The following is a 19,192-nucleotide window of genomic DNA, read 5'->3' on the forward strand; positions in this document are numbered from 1 at the left end:
GCCTTGACACTTTAGAATGAACTTTGTTGCATAAACTACTCAGCTTATCGCAAAAACATCATTTCAAAATAGGTCTCACAGGAAAAAAGTTATCAAGACTGGTTGAGTATTAGTTTCATGTACTCTTCAATTCAGCAGCAAACCTGAAGAGCCAAAAAACCTTCTATAGACATGAGCTATATCAGGTTTTCTCCATACACGCTATTATATGGATTATTTAGAAGGTCTAACACTTGAGCAATTGAAACTATTCTGCCAGTCTGAAATACTGCATCTCGCCTCTAGAGCTTGAAGAATGCAAGCAGCAAGTCTAGCCAAGAAAGGAACAGGTTTTTAATTTTACATTCCATTTAAACAAAGAAACCTGCATTAGACCACATGGGCAGTTGAAAGGCAAAGCCACTAATATTTCTGGAATAGATTAGCAAACTAATCTCAGCAGTGATTAACACCAAGAAACAGGTAAAGTCTGATTAGGCAACTAGTAAACTTGCATCTTAACCAAAATTCAGAACAGTATCTAGTCCTATCTAGAACAGAACTGGTTACCAACCTTGTCAGTAAGCACACAGATCATTCTGTATGGTTTGCCAACCAATTAGCTACCCCACAGCTTCATGAAAAAAGCTTTTCAAGAAGAAAATCCTTTAAACTATAAGTTGTCTCACAAAGGTATGAGAAGGACAGATGCCATCATATAGCTTTTTAGCTAAGCAAAGTAGACAAACTAGTTAACTTAGTGAATATCCCAGGTAGAAACAGTTCAGTTCCAATAGCTTCCTAGTACTTCTCACACATTTCTGTGTAAAGCCTACTAATACCAAGGTACCAGTCTGGACATTTTAGCCACCATTCCATTCCGCTTTTCTTTTGCACAGTGTATCACATGCAGCGACACTGGTGCAGAACTATTTCCTTTTCTTACATTCTTATCGCTACTTCTGCAAACTGCCTCCTCCCCACTACTCTTAACAGATCTACTCACACAAACCTCCCAAGTCTGGTATCTACCAAAAGCAGTAGGTTTAAGTTCTCTCAAGCATAAAGCATTCTCTGACCCTACCATAAAACTCAATTTTACATCTACAGAAACTAAGTAAGCATCTTCAGTTTTAAACTGTAGCAGTTGCTTCTGTGGACACAGAAACTTTGAAAAATGAGCTGTGCATTTGTATTACATGCAAAGTGTAGGTATGAAATGAAGTTTACTAGCTTTTAAATCAGCACCTTTATTCTCACATGAGGAGGGAAGTAGCATTCTGAATAACTGAAGTAAAACACCTCTCCATTGAGCTGGAGCATCCGCACTTGCCATATTAGAACATTATTTCTATTTCTGACTGGTTATTAGCAGTTTCTTTAGTTAAGTCATTTATATAGGGGTTTGCTTACTCTTATTTAAGCTTTATGGAATTACTCAAACTGTAAGGGGAACCTTAACCAAGCAGATATGCACCAAGATGACTTAGAAATCATTGCACGCTGTTCTCTGAGAACACAGTGGCATAACTTTTCTGCTACCCTGTCTACCACCCCATCCCCATGGCTTCCTTGCATTTTAAAAACAAGCTATTTTTCTTAGGCCTCTGCTTCAAGAATCTTTTCATAGCTCTTTGTACGCTGTATCAAGTAGATTGGACTTCAAGAACTGGGCTTTGGGAGCAAAAGGTAAATAAGCTGCTATAGGGTATAGCACTGGCAAGTAGAAGCAGCCTGCTATACTGCTGAAGGTGACATATCAGTACAAGAACACAAGCAAATCTAACAACTACAAATTAGTTCAGTTTATCTAGAAATAGCCTTTCTGCAAGAGTTCCCTTCACACACTGAGGAAAGTAAAATCTCACCCGTGTCATTTTAAAAAAGTCTAACGATGGTCTGTTCCATCGTACATCCTCCTCCCGTCTGCGCTTTAGCCGGCTTTTCTTTTCATTCAGAACACAAGGCTGAGAGCGGCATCTCAACAAGCCCTGACGCCGACTGAGCTCGGGTGTGGAGGTGGGAGTGCTGTTGGCTGAAGGCAAGAGATTTCCCGTCTCTGTGATGTGCTCCTGGGAGAGGGAGAGGCGGCGCCTTGGGTTAAAGTCACAAGGGCCTCCAGAATTCCAGCGGGTACTCGAGCTTGTGCTGCCCTCGCTACTGTCCACAAACCCACTGCTGGCAGAGGAAGGTCTGGGTACTGGTGACGTGTTGAAGCTGGTGATAGTGAAGACATTATTTAGCGACAGTATGTTTTGTGGCAGACTGATACTTGTGCTTCTCTGTAAGGTTGCACTTCCATGACTGTTGCAGCGTTGCAAAGTAGCGCTACCACCACTATTACACCGTCTCTTTGACACGGGAGTCCAAACCTTTGAATTGCCAGGCTTCCACGGTGACCGACAGCGAGCCAGCTCATCTGGCTCAGAGAGGGACCTACAATGGCGTTTCGTTGGTGGTGCCAAGGGTTGACCCGAGTTTTCATTAAGGTTTAATTCACTTATCCATCCCGACACCATAGATGTACTGGAAGATTCCTGCTGCCACTGCAGACTACCATTACTGGCAGCACCGGTGCTGAATGGGCACACTGGGAAAGGGTAAGCTGAATTCCTTGTTGTGTCAGTTTGGATTGGGCAACCCCCATTTAAAGCTTTCCAAGGACTCTCTTCTGAAAGTAAAAGAAGGGTAGAGGTGAAAGATGCAAAGGAAAAAGACAATTTGTTTTAAACCTTGTTTAATGTGAAATCATGAATCAAACTCAAGCTTAGAAGGATAAGCCACAACTACCTAGCTCTCAAGCAAAATTTTACACTATAGTTACACATTCATTTTTTTAAAAAAAAGTAGAAAATTCCAAAACCATGAAGACCAAAGTATTTCAGGAGCCAATCCAGGCATTCCAGTATGTGTGCAGCTTGTTAATGCTTCTTCCTGTATACTGAAAGATTACAGCACTGTGTTTCTTAGCGAGCAACACAGACAGCTTCCTTACCTGCTTCCTAATGCATAGCATATACCACAATTAAAACCTGTAACAGCAAGCAACCTAAGGTACAACCAAAATGGATTAACAAATAATGTGAGAACCCACCAGGGATCTTTTTTTAATAAAAGAACAGGATAATCTCTTCAGACTGCTGTCCTTCATTTGACTGTTATGCTTTTCTATTAAGAATACCTTACTAAAGAAAAGTTTCAAAGAGATGGGCGTTCACATTCTGTAGTGTGAAAAGCTTTAAATTAGAAATAGTATAAAGTTAAATCAGACTGCAGATTGTTTCCTTTTTTTTTGCTCATAAAGTGTAGGGCGAAAAAAAAAATCCTAATTCAATGCATAAAGTGAGTATCCCTCAAGAACCTCCTGCGAGCTTTACTGTGAATACAGACATAACCCATAGCGCACAACTTCTCATCTGAAGTGGCAGTGCTGGGTTAAAAGCAGTCTGCCTGCGAAGCCTCTCACTCTTTTGTAAAGCGTTTCTTTGAGAACATTCTGCACATTTTACAGCTGTTCCTCCACATTATACAATGAAGTGTAAGAAGTAGTACAGCAGACTTTGGATTTGCAAGTTGAAAAGCAGCAAAACTGTTGGCCAGTTAACAGTGCTTCATGCTTGGTTAGAAAATTTGCTAATTTAAACCAATTAGCCAAGTAAGTTTCACTTATCACAGCTTTAAAGAAAGAGTATTTGAAATACCAGGTTTTTTCTCCTACACCTATTTAAGAACCTAGATATAGCCTAAACATTAAATACTCGTATATTCTTATAGTTGGCTGTCTAAACTAAGATTTAGAGTAATCATCAGATAAAAGATTTGCTGAGTAGCTTTAAAAGTTGCAAACCCAAATAGTTGTACATGTTCCATGCCCAAAGTATGTCATGGATTTTCCTGTTTATTTGGATCTTATTTAAAGAACACCCTATTGTCTCAAAATCATTTAACTGTGCAGACAGCTGGCCTATTCAAACAACATGTTTTATTAGAATTCCTCTGTCCTTCCTCCTCCATTCTTTCAGATGGGTACAACCACATACTGTGCTTTGCCTTAAGCATGTAAGCTCTTCAAGGCAGGGACCATCCATAATTCAATGCAAGTAAAATAGCCAACACAATGGGATCCAGATAATGTTTGAAACTCCTAGCATCTACTGTAGGACAATTTGCTAGCTTAGACTGGCCTGATTTTTAAAAATCCTTAGGAAACTTTCTCCCAGGCTGGGAGGTTGGTTTAAAGGTTACTGTAAAAAGAAAAAAAATATCAAGAGTTGCACATGTATTTTAATTGTTTACATGATAATGGTATTTAAGATAAAATATTTAAGATAAAATACCATTTCCCTTTGGAACCTCACACAAACCAAGATTCACATTTTACAGGGAATCCCACTGAGCAAATAAAAATCCTCCATGCTTAAAGACACGACAGAACATGCAAAATTTCAAGTCCGTCCCTTAACAAAGCAGTAAAGAGTTTACGTATCAATAAGTGGCATTTTAACTTTTGCTAGATACAGCTTTACTCCGCTAATAGGACCAGGGGGGGAAAAGCAAGTATCACATGTATGAAGGCAACAGACTTCACCTTATGGTTTGCATTATGCTGGATATTCTATGTGGCAAAGCATGTAAGGAGGTGTGTAAAGATGTGAGAGCTTTCTGCTAGCTGAGGAACCTGAAGAGATGTTTAGCATGAAAAACAGCATTGCTGCGCTTCTGTACACCATAGCAGATATTGAACCAAAAAGTGTTACAAGGGCTTTTACTATGCAAAGCAGATCACAAGTACAAAACTAACAACCAGCTATTCCCAGTATTGTTCAAAGACCAGCTTAAACCAGCAGGCTCTACAACAGCATGCTCCATCCCCCTCACCTTATTTACAAAAGAAAGGCTGCTTGCTATACCAATTACCTCAGTAAAACACAGCTAAATTTTCTGAAGAACTTACCGTTGATTTCGAAAGGAAACAAGCTGCCACTTTTGTTCAGCTTCTCAGATGAGTACTGAAATTAATCAGAAAAAAAATTTTTTACTGTGTGAAAGAGCATACACCTCAAAGAAACGGCATGCAGTTTTCAGTTTCCCTATATGCCCGTTTAACAATGTCTTTAAAAGGACAGGGTTTTGCTGCGTATCTTGAAGAAATTCCTGAACAGCTGATCTTTCTAAACAAAACCTCTGTCATCTATTTGTAATGTTTTCTGATATATTGCTAAGTGGGAAACTGTTTCAAGAGTTGCAACATTACCCCATGTGAATGAACTGCAAAATTAAGAGTGATAATTCACCCTTAATGAAAAAGCTTTGATCCAATTCTCATTTCAGTGGAAAGGAAATTACAGTCTGACAATTGGGTTTCCATTTTCAATCTTAAGGGTAAAAAAGCAAAACAATTCATCTTAAGAGACAGGAATAGCTTTATCTAAATTAAATATACAAACTCTTAAGGGTCCCCAGAACAAGCATTGCTCAAATCAGGCTTTACTAGTATTTTAGACTTTCTTAAGAATCAGTGTAGCAAAATATTTTCTTATTTCTTAAAGTACAAAAGTCATTAAAAAAAATCTTTGCTAACGAAAAGTCACCTTCTGCAGACTGACAATATTTGAAATCACAGTTTACTGGTGATGGTTCACTACTCTGAAACCATGTAAAAGCCATGCTTAAAACAACATTTGCGTGTAAAGGGCTTCAGAATTTATGATTAAGCTTTGTCAATGGCATCTGCACAGTAAGACAAGTTTGAATGCAGAATGTCTTCCATTTTCTTAAGTAATTCTACCTAGAAAATATTACTAAAGGCATTCTTAAATAGTCCACATTTTTCCAGACAAAAAACAGAGCTTGCTACCCAGCCTCCTAAAGAGGAGTTATAAATGGCTTAAGGCTCCATCAGAGCCCAAGGGCCATTATTTACTCCCTCCTCACCACACCTCAGGATGGAGAGGAAGATTGCTTTAAAAGAGAGCAACACACTTTATGTGAACATTGTGTTTTGTGTATAGCCAAAGAAGATAGCATTGTACATATACTTCCTTCCCAGATACAAAGTCAATTTTTAAACAAACATCCTTGGCGTACAAAGCTTTTGTTTCTTGCTGTACAGCAACACACAGAGTGCTAGTGACAACTTTATATCCTTGAGGTGACGTATAAGATACAAATAGTAAGCTAAAGTAATACTCCCTTGGTGGTATTGTTTTAGGGGTAGGAAAGAATGGAACTTATAAAAGGATAAGACAGCAATCAGATTTTTAAATTTTTTTAATCAATATCTGCATATGAGACAAGTCATTTGATTTTTATTTCACATTCGCATCCATAGATGCATTTATAACTTCCTTTTAAAGAAGGCTACTTTAAGTAAATAGCAGAACCCCAAATTTGAATCTCCATCCAAGTTGCAGTTAATTAGCCCTATTCATCTAAAGTCTGCAACTTGACAGCAGGAGCAGCAGTCACTTTTACTAGTTTGCTTTTCATAACTGCAGTTGCCAGTTATATAGTACACACATTAAAAAAGCTAGTATCAATCATTTAAATAGCTACTAAGGTATCATACAGAACACAAAAGCACATTAAGGTAACAGTAACAGTTACATTTCAGCTGTCCCTGAAGGAGAAACAAACAAATTAAAGAGACTTAAAGATAAGGTTTTTCAGCAAATTCCTCACTCTCCAGTTTTCCCCAAATGAAAGGCAATACCAACCTATTCAACTATCAGATAGTAGCTAAGGAAAATATGTTTTTGGAACAGAATCCTATGTCAAAAAATATTAAAGCTAATATATCTTGAACCACATGGAAAAGGGCAGTAAGAATGACTTAAACACCCCTAATTATTATGTTGTGATTAAAAGACTATTCACACAGGCTAAAATCTTGGATTCTTAGAAGGACTAGAGCCTCAAGGATAATCCCATGCGGCAACTATTAGATTGATACTTAAATTTTTACAAATAGTTTTCAGCCAAGCACATCTTTAACAAGGTCCTCTTCACAAATGTCTTGAGTTAATTATCTGCACTTTAACCACCCTAAAAAGCCTTGTTCATCAGGTAGAGACTAAACTACATCTTTGACAGCTATAAAGCACTGAAGGCATTTTTCAAGAGGGGCATGGAAAAAGTGGGATCACACACACTAGATCTGTACTACAGAGAACAACTGCAATGTTCTCTAACACAGACAGCAATCCCATCCTTAGAGCTATTTCTGATCAGCTTCTAGTGAAGTCAGTGCTTGGTTCTATGACAAAGCAGATACATTACAACTACAATTTGTTCTCTCAAGTGATGATTTATACAGAATCCTGTTAAGTTACAAAAAAGTGCTAATTCTTTGGAGATTCAGACCAAAACCCCTCACTAAGAACATCACACATGACATCATATGCAGAAAAGGGACAGTTGCAGTATCTCCAGTAAGAGCTCAAGGCACTGAAATAAGGGGTGACTAAGGGGAGAATAAAGAATCTCCTTTATGACATATGCTTGGCTTTCTGCAACTGAAACTAAAAATACTTGAGAACACTATCTGGTATTGTATTTTAATAGTGTCTGGAAGTCAAAACTTGAGTAGACTCTATCAGGCTGTAAATTGTTTATAGGAGGGAGGATCTTTTTATCTATACAGCACATGGCAGAAGTCCCACTAGATATTACTGTAATAGGGCACTGAACCAGTTTATCAGCTCTCCTGAGATGGCTATGCTCTACCCTCTCCCATTCATTCCTTTTGTGCTATGATCTACCTTAAGCTTCCTGAATGAAGAGCTCTTATGATTATACTCAAGAAGAGATTGCAATTGTTAAGAACCTTGACAGGGAAGTCTGCTACCTTCTGAGTGAAGGTAATCTGCCTTAGAATAAGGCCAAATTATTTAACAAGGTCATTTTCCTGAAAAGGAAACTCAAGGGGTCATGCACGTCCATCTTCCAACTACTGCTTTTTGAATAGATGTTAAAAAAACAAGATCTGATGCCTCTTCAGAGCATTCCAGGGAAAAAACCCACCATATTTTAAGATAGACACGCACAAAACAATAAAGCTGCAAGTTTCAGCTAAGGTTGGAATAGTTTGCTTCATGCAAGAAAGTATCTTTGTTAAAATGCTTGTTCAAAAGCAGAACCTCTTTTGTGCATTTGGAGAGACTATGCTCAAAAGGAAAGGAATTGCGTGGTATGACATTTAGGACAGCACTGAAAGTTTCAATTGGTTTACTGAGTCTTAGCAGCTGTTCTTTCGCTAAAATATTCACTTAAAGAAACACCTAGTCTTGAATTGAGTCAATGAAAGAGGCACACAAGTGAGACTGACAATGAATTATAATTTACATCACTAATTTAAAAAGTGTTCTTTTCTAGCAAAAACCCAACTGTAAAAAATAATTGCGGCTATTCTTCTACACACACTCTAATCTACTAAATTAAGAACTTAACAGACTGTGCTATCCTCCTCATTATTCTCAGAATGACTTCTTGATCTTCATAATTTTAAAATTAATTTCTTTAATTTCAAGGCATTTTCTCCAGTTTCCAAGTATACAGGAGTTCCTCCAATTTATCAGCATTCTTCCCAAACCACAGGAAAGCCAGCATTTATTATTCAAGTACTAATTTAACCACCACCATACAGATGCGAATTTCATTGTTTGAGGCGGCCACACCAGACCTCCATCTCTTCCAAATATGACTCCATAGGAAGTAGAGTGAGGAGAAGCAGTTGACCTTTTCTCAGAATGTTAAGAAGTGATTAAGTCACATCTTAGACTCAGCCCTCAAGACTTTCAGCTAGTGGTTCTCCATCCAAGGAAGTCAGCCCAATTCCAAGTCTTTCAACACAAGTCAGCTTCTAAAAATTAAAAATAATGAAAACCAACATGCACTGAAGGGGATTATAGTAGGGGTTCTTCCTTCCACAAACACTTGTCTGGAGATGCTCACATTTGCTTCTTAATACCACACCTCGACGTTTTGCATCTCCCACACTGTTACTTCACACACCAATACTAGCTACTACATGAATACTAAAAAAGTAGAAGTTTAGACAAAACATATAGAAAAGCCTTCAAGACTCTTAAGATTCAAGAGATCTATGTTCAAGGAAATAGAGACCAACTTTTTAATAATGCTGTCAACTTATGAAAGCCACAACATGCTCACAGAACATCTCACTGTTGTAAGGTAGAGTCAACCAACCAGGGATACTATTCTACCTTGAGAGCCACAGTGCCCACTCGAGATAAAAGCTTGGGACAACCTTCCTGCTTCTACAGCAGGAAACCCAAGCATTTGGGTTTTTTCTGAAGGCAGATGCAGCACAAGACTGTACAACAACACTTATCACGCACTAGCTGAATAAATTACACTAGCTTGGAAAATTAGCATGTTGCTTAACAGAGCAGTAAAAGAAGCTACAGCCAGTATTTTACAACATACTCAAGCAACAGGTAAAGAAAGGTACTTGGTCATCATACAGCTTACACAAATGAAAAAGTATACTATGTCCTACACATAGTCTCTACACCCAGCTTGGCTAGCAGGAAGGTAAACAGTTTTGAAAGAGCTATTCTTTCTTTCTTTTATAACCCTCATTTACGAGCTGTATTACAGAATAGCTTTCTCCCAGCTATTTTATCTACTTGTGCCAAGACGAGCACTTGTGCAGATGCACTGTGAAAAGTATCATGAAACTGATAAAGGTTAACATTAACCCAGGCAAGAAAGGTTAGTCTTAATCCTCAATCAACTCACAAAATGATTCACCACATGGTCCCACAGAACTTTGTGCCAGCACAAGTAATGAAAGGTGCAGGCAAGACCATTTCAGAATTGCTCTAAATTGCTGTTAGAAGAAACTAGAGCATTAACCTGAACTTCTTGCCAACAAGTCTAAATGTGCTAGAGCCGATTCAAGACCCCCACTAGCAGTCTTTTTCCCTTATTAAAGTTTAGCAGTTGTCTTTACTAGTGGAAAAACTTTTTATTATCTTAGGTTCACATTTTAATCAAGAAGCCATCATGTGCTCCCATGAATCCTTTTTAGCAGGCAGCAACCTAGTTAGTTGTACACTTTTATTCACACTTGCTTTTCCACTTCCACACCTCACTTCATGATTTCCACACTTTTTCAAGCTGCCATTTTGTATAAACAGAACCTGTTCCTGTCCCCAGAACCCTTTTTCTGCGAGAAGTATTTACAACACCAGTTACTTGATAGATTAAAGGAGGAGAGAAGCAGGAGAAGGGTGAGGACAAAACCGCTTATGAGACATCATCTGCCATTTTTCACTGCACTCATTCTTTTTCATGCTTTATTGTAAGTACAGATAAGGACAGGAATAAAGAATAACCAACCTACAATACATCACAGCATGCCAACACACTCCTGTATAGACTCCACACAGTATAAAAGCAGTAATACATCCTTCTCTGCTCTTACAAGTCTAGTCCAAAACCTACAGTGACTATCAGTAAAAGGACAGCTCAGTTACCAAATTTATGCAAACTTTAGTGCCTAAAAAAAATAGAAATAAAAGATACCATTACAAGTTGAGGCAAGCACTGCCACTGGTTACAGACCATTGGCTCACACCTAGGCCCAGAGTTTAGTTACAAGTGATAAGTTTGCCAGTTCAAGAATACAGCAGATTCTCCTACAAACTGCATATCCCAAGTGCTTCATCAAGCTAGCTGAAATAAATGCAAGCTGAGTAAGCACTTCGTTTCTACGAGAGTTATCATACCAAGACCTCGTATCTGCTTTTCAAGAATAGCACATATTTAAGGTGAAGACAGTAAAAACAAGTTATTAGAAGAACTCTAAATGGATCTGTTACAGTTTTAAAATTAAAACCATTTGATTAATGTCTACTATTAGACATCCTTACTGGACAAAAGGTCAAGTATTTCACATATGAGAACTGCAGGTGCTTGTGCACAAACTCCACCACATTCAGGATATGCTTCACCTGGTGTGGGCCTGTGGAGTAAATAACCAAGTAGTTCAGCTACTTAAGTACAAGCTACAATAGAGGCAGAAACTTACTGCTAAAGTAACTGAACATGCTTCATGTTCAATGCTTGCATCATTTACTATTTAAAAAAATACAGAACTAGAGTTGAACATTTAGTTCATCTTGACACTCAAGTTAATTTTTTTTGGTGTTCCACTGGTACCCTAAAATTTGATCTGCAGAAAGGGGCCATTGCAATTAAAGTCAGTGAAACAAGGCTAGTGCATTACATGAAGAATATGGTCCCAGGGTTCTTAGGTGGGCATGCAAAATTGACAGGAGACTATTTTGCATTACTCTGGAGTAGATAATAGGTCTTTTAGCAAGTGAGATGTGGAAAGAATAGATTCTTTAGTGTCCAAATAGCATGCTTGAACCACACCATGGACCCACATATTAAACCAACAGAAAATATTACTAATTTTTTCAGAGCGCTAGGCATCTGACACACTGATAAAACAAGGATCTACAAGCATCAAAAACAGTCTGGTAGTTAGTAACCTGACTTTCCTTTCAACTGTATTTACCTGACGACCTGTTCTCCTTCTGCCCGATGCTGATAGTTACATATATGGTGGTCACTGCTTTTTCTAAGTAAATACTGTTGTCAGATATAAAGCACTTGGCTATATGAAGTGAATAAAATTTCACCACACAGCAGTACTTGTGCTTTTTGTTAGGGAACAAGGAATCCTGAGAAGTTTTCATAATTCTTTTCAGTCATTAGAACACTTTACTTTGTGAAGAGAACAGGCTTTTTGCTTCTTATTTAAAATGAAGCTGTAAGGTTAGAAAGATCACTGAAATAAGAAAGCATCCCTTCAAGAAGGACCATACACTGAAGTTTCACTTTTTCCCCCTTACAACTCTCATCCACCTTACAAACCAGTCTTAACTTAAATGGCTGAACTTTGGCTGATCTACATTCACAGAATCATCTAGGTTGGAAAGGACCTTGAAGATCATCTAGTCCAACCGTTAACCTAGCACTGACAGTTCCCAACTACACCATATCCCTCAGCACTATGTAGATCCTACTCTTAAACACCTCCAGGGATGGGGACTCCACCACCTCCCTGGGCAGCCAGCCCATTCCAACACCCAACAACTCGTTCTGGAAAGAAATGCTTCCTAATATCCAGTCTAAACCTTCCCTGGTGCAACTTGAGGCCATTACCTCTTGCCCTATCACTTGCTACTTCGTTAAAGAGACTCATCCTCAGCTCTCTGCAACCTCCTTTCAGGTAGTTGTAGAGGGCGATGAGGTCTCCCCTCAGCCTCCTCTTCTCCAGACTAAACCCCCCCAGTTCCCTCAGCCGCTCCTTGTACGACATCTTTTATGTAGTTTTAAATTACTTTTAATCTACTTCACATTTCACATTTACATGTTATTTTAGTAGATCCTTACCAGATTAATATTGTATGTTTTACACCTCAGATCATCCAAGCTCTGGTTCTGCAGCTTTTCTGTTATTAGTGTTACCATGGTAGTTGTTCCTTTTCCACTGCTCACACAGAAGTGTTGGAGGCTCTTCAGTCTCTTGTTTCAATACTCATGAGCCATTTCTGTTTTGGTTTAAAGTCTTGATATTTATGCTTCCATCTTATTGCCAAAGTTTATTTCCAAATGCTGTCAGTGTATCATGTCTGGTTTTCTGTAAAATTGGGGCAGAAAAAAGAAAAGTCAGAAAAATTCTTGTGTACATCATAATTAGAATTGTAATAACAGGACTTGTTTGGACCATTCATTCGTGCCAAGTATACCACTCTGACCAATGCTACTGCCTGGCATTTCAGATTACATGTCTATTCATGAAAGAATACTCCACTTGAGATTTCATTGATTACAACTTCAGAAGGGAAATGAGACTCATACATAGCAAAGATCGGGATATCATTTGGCCATTTCCTACCACTAAACCAATTCTACCTAGGATTTTTATCCAAGGCAGAAGGAAAGACTTAAGATTTCCCTCATTTGAGCTACTACTGAAGTCTCAACCAGGCATACTGGAACAGCATCTGAAACAGAGATACCCGCCACACTGTTCTGTATGTTTAACACTATTTGCCATTTTAAGACATTCTACCATATTGTTTCATCTCTAAACCCTTCTTAAAAGAAGAGTGGAGCAGTGGGTAGCTCAAATGTTCTATACACTTTCCAAACCCTCAGCTACTCTTAAATCCTGTGTTTCTTCTGGTTTAAAGGTTATGTAATTTCTACCTGTCAGCAAACACCAGATCTTAAACTTGTAAGCAGGACAGATTACCATACACGTAAAAGCATTAGTGACAAAAGCTTACTTATCTTTGTTCTGTGAGCAGTCATCTAAACCAAAAGCACTAGGGCCACCAGCTGCCTCTTTCTATCCTAAACATCCTCTACATAATTTCTTCCCTTCTCTCTCTTCCCTCAGCATCAGTAACCCTTAATTGCTGCAATATATAATTCCTCACTGTCTTTCAAGTCTTTATTAGTTGGTTATTTTTACCACAGCAAATGGATCTTTCTACTTTCCTTAACTTCACATCATTCTTCCAGTTCTCAAGAACTAGAACAAAACCACAGGACTTCAGCTTCTTCATTTTCCTTCTATCAAGTCTTTCAGGCTCACCAGTTCTGAAATTCACTTCCAGTTTCCAAACCCAAGTCTACATTAATATTAATTACAATTTCTTCACACTACCTTCAATGACCTTCTCTTCCCATCACTTTGCCTTACTGTGTTAACAAAAACATCCTTTCTCAACTCATGCTGATGATCCATTACTGATATGCATTAATCATTCTTGCTTATAATTTAAGTTGGACAAGCATCTTCAGTGACTGCTTATGGAATGAAAAAAAGGGAAGAGATCCACACACAGGCATTTCTAAATTTAAGCAAAGCAACATGAGCCTTAGGGAAGGAGCACAGCGGCTGCTAGAACCAGAAGTTTACTTTCATTTGCTAGGTTTTGAAGTCTACAGTAAAAAAATAGCAGAAAATAATAATTGTAAATTAATGTTTCCATAAAATATTGCCTCTTTTCCACACTGCTATTTATCAGCTGTTTAAGTAACTGGTAGTAGCAAGAAAAAAAGCTGCATAAGTCCATGACCCAAGTTAAACCCATCTGAAATTAAGATATTAATAGTATTAACAGTAATGTTAGATTATCTTTTAAACCTGTTGCCTTTGAGTACATCCTCAAATATGCTTTTCATATGTTAACCATACACTATTTCACCTTCACATAAGTCTGCTACATAACAGCTTCCCTTAGCCTTAGAGCTGTCCCACAATCATAATTTCCGCCCATCTTTAGGGCTCCTCCTCACATCTACTTTTATTTGCTATACATTATGATGCTTACAAGTACTCCTCAACCATTAATAATGCTACCCAGGTATCTGTAAATTCCACTGGTCTGTTCTTACTGAATGTGTCCTGTCTTTCAGGAAAGCACCCAACAACTTGGAAGTACTTACTTCATCTTGTTCTGAAATTACACCAAGTCAAATATCAAACGCACTCAAATTCATACACTCACTGGTAAAAGTTGAAAAGGGTTATGTGCAATGTAAGCATCTGTCAAAGCAAAGTGTGGTTCAGTAAATGCTACGCAAGTTTCAGGGCAAGTGTGTGAACAGAACAGTATTTAGAGTAGCATGATCAAACATTGTTATGTCCCTTTTAAAACTGATTAAGTTAAACTAGATCTTTGGACTGTGCTGGTCCAAAGCAAGGCACCAGGCTAGGCATACGCTGTGGACATCAGTACTGTTTTACACTGTCTGTTCCTACTAGGCAGTCCTTCTTGCTAATAATGACACAATGAATAAGTGGAAAAAAAATGTTACCATCATCACGCTCCTACCAGTGAAAGCCATTCTAGGCTGGGGTTTGATGTACCTCCGCTGCCATCACAACTGCCAACGCATTTTCTTCTCGGCTATTTGTTGCCCACAGCAGTACGCCAGCGCAAGTGTTTTTGCTACTACACAAGAGAACTAGATCAAGGAATTTTTATAGTTGGATAAAAACAAAACACTTCCTTTTGTTTCTGGGAAAGGTTGTTGCCCAGTCTGGTTTGCTGTGAACTGAACACAAATGCTTGTGTGAGCACACTGTGGGATGCTGACGCTGCTTATCGAGGCACCTGTCCAACTACGGCATCAGAAAAAAAGAAAAAAGAAAAGAGCCACAGAAGAAAGCCAGTTCACATTAGCATTTCCTACAGAGCCAGGCAGATTCTCCTGTTATTAGGAATTACATGTCCCCTTCCAAAGCATGGTTTGAACATGTTTTGCTCCTAATTTTTCTTTTCCAATTCATACTCCTTTGACTAGTTAAACTTACCAGCTCAGAGTGATCTGAAATCACCCCTGCAGCCTCAGCACCTTAACCCAAAGTGACCAAAGCCCTGGTTCACTCTAGTTAGCTATTTATACTCTACCAGAAATTGCTTCCCTCATCTTTGCTAATTAATATTGGCTGTTAGGAGACAAGAGATTCTTAAGAGTTACCCTAAGTTTCACTATGTTGCTATCATTTTAAAAATTCATCAATATATATTTTCAAGCCTTACAAGACTTTGGCCCTCAGTACCTCCTATAAGGAAGTTCCTTTCACTACAGAAAACTCCTCATGGTATTTTGAGGTTTTGGGTCTTTTTTGTTTGTTTCAAAATCCTCTGTTGTGGTATGCATGTAATGTACCCACAGAGATAGTAAGCTGTTTATTTTATGTACTTTTTCTACCATGCTCTCTTTCCAGAGCTGGTTAAAGGCAGCTAACTTCCTTTTCAGACTCTCCTTATCATGCCCTTCACGCTTATCAGGCTGAATCCCTCTCAAACTGCTCAGCACTTCAAACTAATTGGATTTTCAGTAATAGGAACCATTTGACCATCCTTGTTATAGCAACATGGATCCTGCTGAATTTGCATTTCTTCAGCTGCCTCACAGCATAGCACAATCAAGTCCTGCCTACCATTGCGCATACATACCCTGCTTTCTATACAACCTGTAAGCGTACCCCAAAGATACACACCTCTGCTGTCACCAAGTCTCTACAGGTAGCAGCTGAGCCAGGCATGCAAGTTCAAACACCAAGATCCTCCAAGCCTTGAGGTAATAATAACAGCCCTTAGAGCTCCAAGTTGGATGAAGTCCTACCAGATTATGGCCATCTTTCCTTTAGCACACCATCCTTTACGAAGCCTGATTAGGTAGAAGAGCAAGAAAGCTGAGCCATCCAAGATAAACACATGTAACAGAAGATGTTAGTCAGACTCTGTCCTGGGAGAGACTTAATTTTACTAGGATCTCCTTAAGCTGGGAGGTAAAGGTGAGAGGTGGGGGGAAGAAAAGCTATTTTTATTGCTGAAAGGTAGACTAATGAAAAGGAATAAAAAAATGGAACATAAAAAAAAAATCAAACTCCAAATGCAAGCCAAAGCTAACATTCCTCACAGCTGGAGAATGAGCTGTGATGGAATCAGTATCACCATTATCTCCGATTTAAAGTTCTGTTCTATGACACATTCTGAAGTCTGAGAAAAGTAAAGATTTATTATTCTATCTCTATAGTACTACTAAAGAGAGGTTTTATTTCTTTAAAAGTTTAGCCACAAGTAGTAATGACTTGTAAAATCTCTGCCAAAATTAAGGATGGAGATAGAAGAAAAGAAGTGCTCGTGTCACGAATTCTGTATCTTCTCAGTGACGTCACTAGAGTCTTTTTTGGGAAGACTACTAAAAATATGGATTACCCAACCCCTCAGCCAATTAAAGGATGTCAGAGGCTCATCCAATTTGACAACCTACTTTCAAAGAGATGAAGAGTCCTGATGAAGAACATAAAGCCAATTCAAAAAATCTCTTCTTGGCTCTAAGAAAGTAAGGCAGCCAGACTCATTTCCAACCCACTCCTCCTCCTCTGCATCCTGCAGGACAAAATGTTCCAGCAACAGCTCATCTCGCTGGGAAAATTTACATTTGTTTGAAACACTTCTAACAATTTCTCTTCTGTCTCTGGAAGTTCCATCTTGGATGGAGAAGAAAAGATCCAAGATTTTAGATGACTTCCCCATAACAAAAATGTAGGTGTTTCTTGATGATCACAATTCCATTTTTTTCTACCTATGGGACTAAAATTACCCAGTGACACAGAAGGTCATTCCCTCTTTTCTGTTCCTTCACATTTTTTCCTATTCTCCACTCAGAGAGCTACATGGAACCCTTATTACCAACAATCCCGTAAAGATGTACTTAGCCAGCTCCCAGCAGAAGAAAAGGATTAGCTGGAGTCAAAATTCCAATTCGGATAAGTAGGTCCTTTAAAATATTATCTCTGCTTCAGCAAGCCAAAGCAGCTAATCACCCCAGCAGTACTAACTCCAGATCTAGATGATTTTGCTACTAGACTGTAGGTGAAAGATGATTTTTTGCCTCTTGGCACTTTCTGCAGTGTCCAAGAAGCATTTCAGAATTGAAGCATCACACAAAACTGATCGAGTTTTAACAGTGCATTGTCTGTCCCATCCTAGTTATGCTTGAAGCAAGACTAAGTTGGAAGACAAGCTTTTTAGAAACTGGTAAACTAACACTTTATGCCATCTGAAAAAAGCTCCATAATGTCTAGTTTCTTGCAATGCAAAATTCCAGCTTCCAAATGGAAAGAACATTCTACTCCTAAAACTACACATTATTTACCGCAGCGCTAAGAAGTTCACAGGGAGGCTAAGCATTCCTTGTAACATAAGTCTATTAATAATAACTTTTAGCCCAGAAAGGTTCTCGATAGCAGGCATTTAAAGAGAATTATTTGGACTCTATCCTTTTGAGCACTAATCTGCAGAATGGTTATTCTGCAACCTTCCAAAGTTCTACATCAAGTCTAAAAAAAAATAAAAATCCATTTTAATTACAAAGTTTCCTGCAGCTACAGATTATCCATCAATGTTTCAGGGGATAGGTGCTGGAGGAGGACACCTCAGTTTGCAGCATGTTATACTTTAGGGATTGCCTCTTAATGCACAATTAACTAGCACCCCTTTATTTTCTGAGGTTCTCTATAAATAAAGTTTAAAAACAGGGTATGAGAACAACCGTTTCTGACCAAAAGGGACAAAGAAAGAGTAGAGTTTATAACCCTAGTTTGTAGTCTGCAGAAACTGTTTCAACAACCATCTAGCAAATCCTGTTTAAATAGTAGTTCTTCTCCCTGAAGAGTTCAGATGTGACAAAATCAGGTAAGGCTCAACAACTCCACACATGCTAGAACTCAAAATGAAGCCAAAGTAGTTAGTTCCAACATTTGCAATTCTGAGTTTCTTTTAAAGACTAAATAGATATTTCTTGAGCTACAGAACTTCTTTGCTTTCTCCATGCAGTGCTTTCATAAGCCAGTTTTTATTAGAAGGAAGCCTCAATATTATGAGGTGTTCAAGCCTGGATTAAGGTTGCCACAACTCCAGCACAAAACTGCAAAAAGGGACAAGAAAAATATGCTAGAAGGCATCCTTTCTATTAACTTATGGCCACTGGAGTCAAGTTTCTCAGATATGCCACAGGCTCCGGAAGCAGATGCAATATCAAGAGCTCAAAACTGTCTGAAGAAGAACATACCTCACTTAATGTGCAAGACAGGACTCTATTTCACTATTCTAAGGTTGAAAAACTAGGATTTGGGTTGTTATTGCCTCCAGAGATAGACAAGAATAAATATTAGGTCCACTTACCTCAAATGCAGAAAATAACTACGGAGCCCGAAATTTTACTATTTTGACCCTAAAGCCTCATCATTCTAACACCAACTGGTCACTGAGACAGCTGTAACAAAATGCAAACTGTTAGTAAAATAATGCTGCATTCTACACACTCATTTCTACTCCCATCTCCCACACTTCAGATGTGAGAGCTCCCATGAGAAGGAAGCAAAGCCTCAACCATCACATACAGCTTTTGGGCTCTGTTTTACTTAAAATGCAACATTTTGGCAAATCCCTTGAACTCAAAGGGAACAAGTAGTACTTGGAGTTTTCTGATTGAAAAAGCAGACCTTGGTCAAAGCCTCCCACCACGTAAGGGGAAAGCAACCTGCAAGCAGAAGCACCAGAAATAAACTAAAGACGATATCCTGGTTTAAGATGATGGTTTGCAGTTTTTTGCAAAATTCACAGCCAGATGATGTGCTGAA

At 38.6% G+C, this 19,192-nt stretch overlaps 1 protein-coding gene across 5 annotated transcripts in view; it reads right to left on the reverse strand.

Annotated features, from left to right (window-relative positions):
* Nucleotides 1-19,192, reverse strand: part of FAM53A (family with sequence similarity 53 member A) — a 72,799-nt gene that overhangs the window by 38,227 nt on the left and 15,380 nt on the right. For 4 of the 5 annotated variants that reach the window (XM_074865556.1, XM_074865557.1, XM_074865558.1 and 1 more), the window contains exons 2-4: nt 12,412-12,658; nt 4,934-4,988; nt 1,848-2,650 (exon numbers count right to left, since the gene is read on the reverse strand). In XM_074865556.1, coding sequence (XP_074721657.1) covers nt 1,848-2,650; nt 4,934-4,988; nt 12,412-12,489 — 936 coding nt within the window. In that variant the 5' untranslated portion in view covers nt 12,490-12,658. The remainder of the gene's footprint in view (nt 1-1,847; nt 2,651-4,933; nt 4,989-12,411; nt 12,659-19,192) is intronic. The other variant, XM_074865560.1, reaches the window with a different exon arrangement.

This window comes from Strix uralensis, chromosome 4, assembly GCF_047716275.1.
Source record: "Strix uralensis isolate ZFMK-TIS-50842 chromosome 4, bStrUra1, whole genome shotgun sequence".
Classification (NCBI taxonomy): domain Eukaryota; kingdom Metazoa; phylum Chordata; class Aves; order Strigiformes; family Strigidae; genus Strix; species Strix uralensis.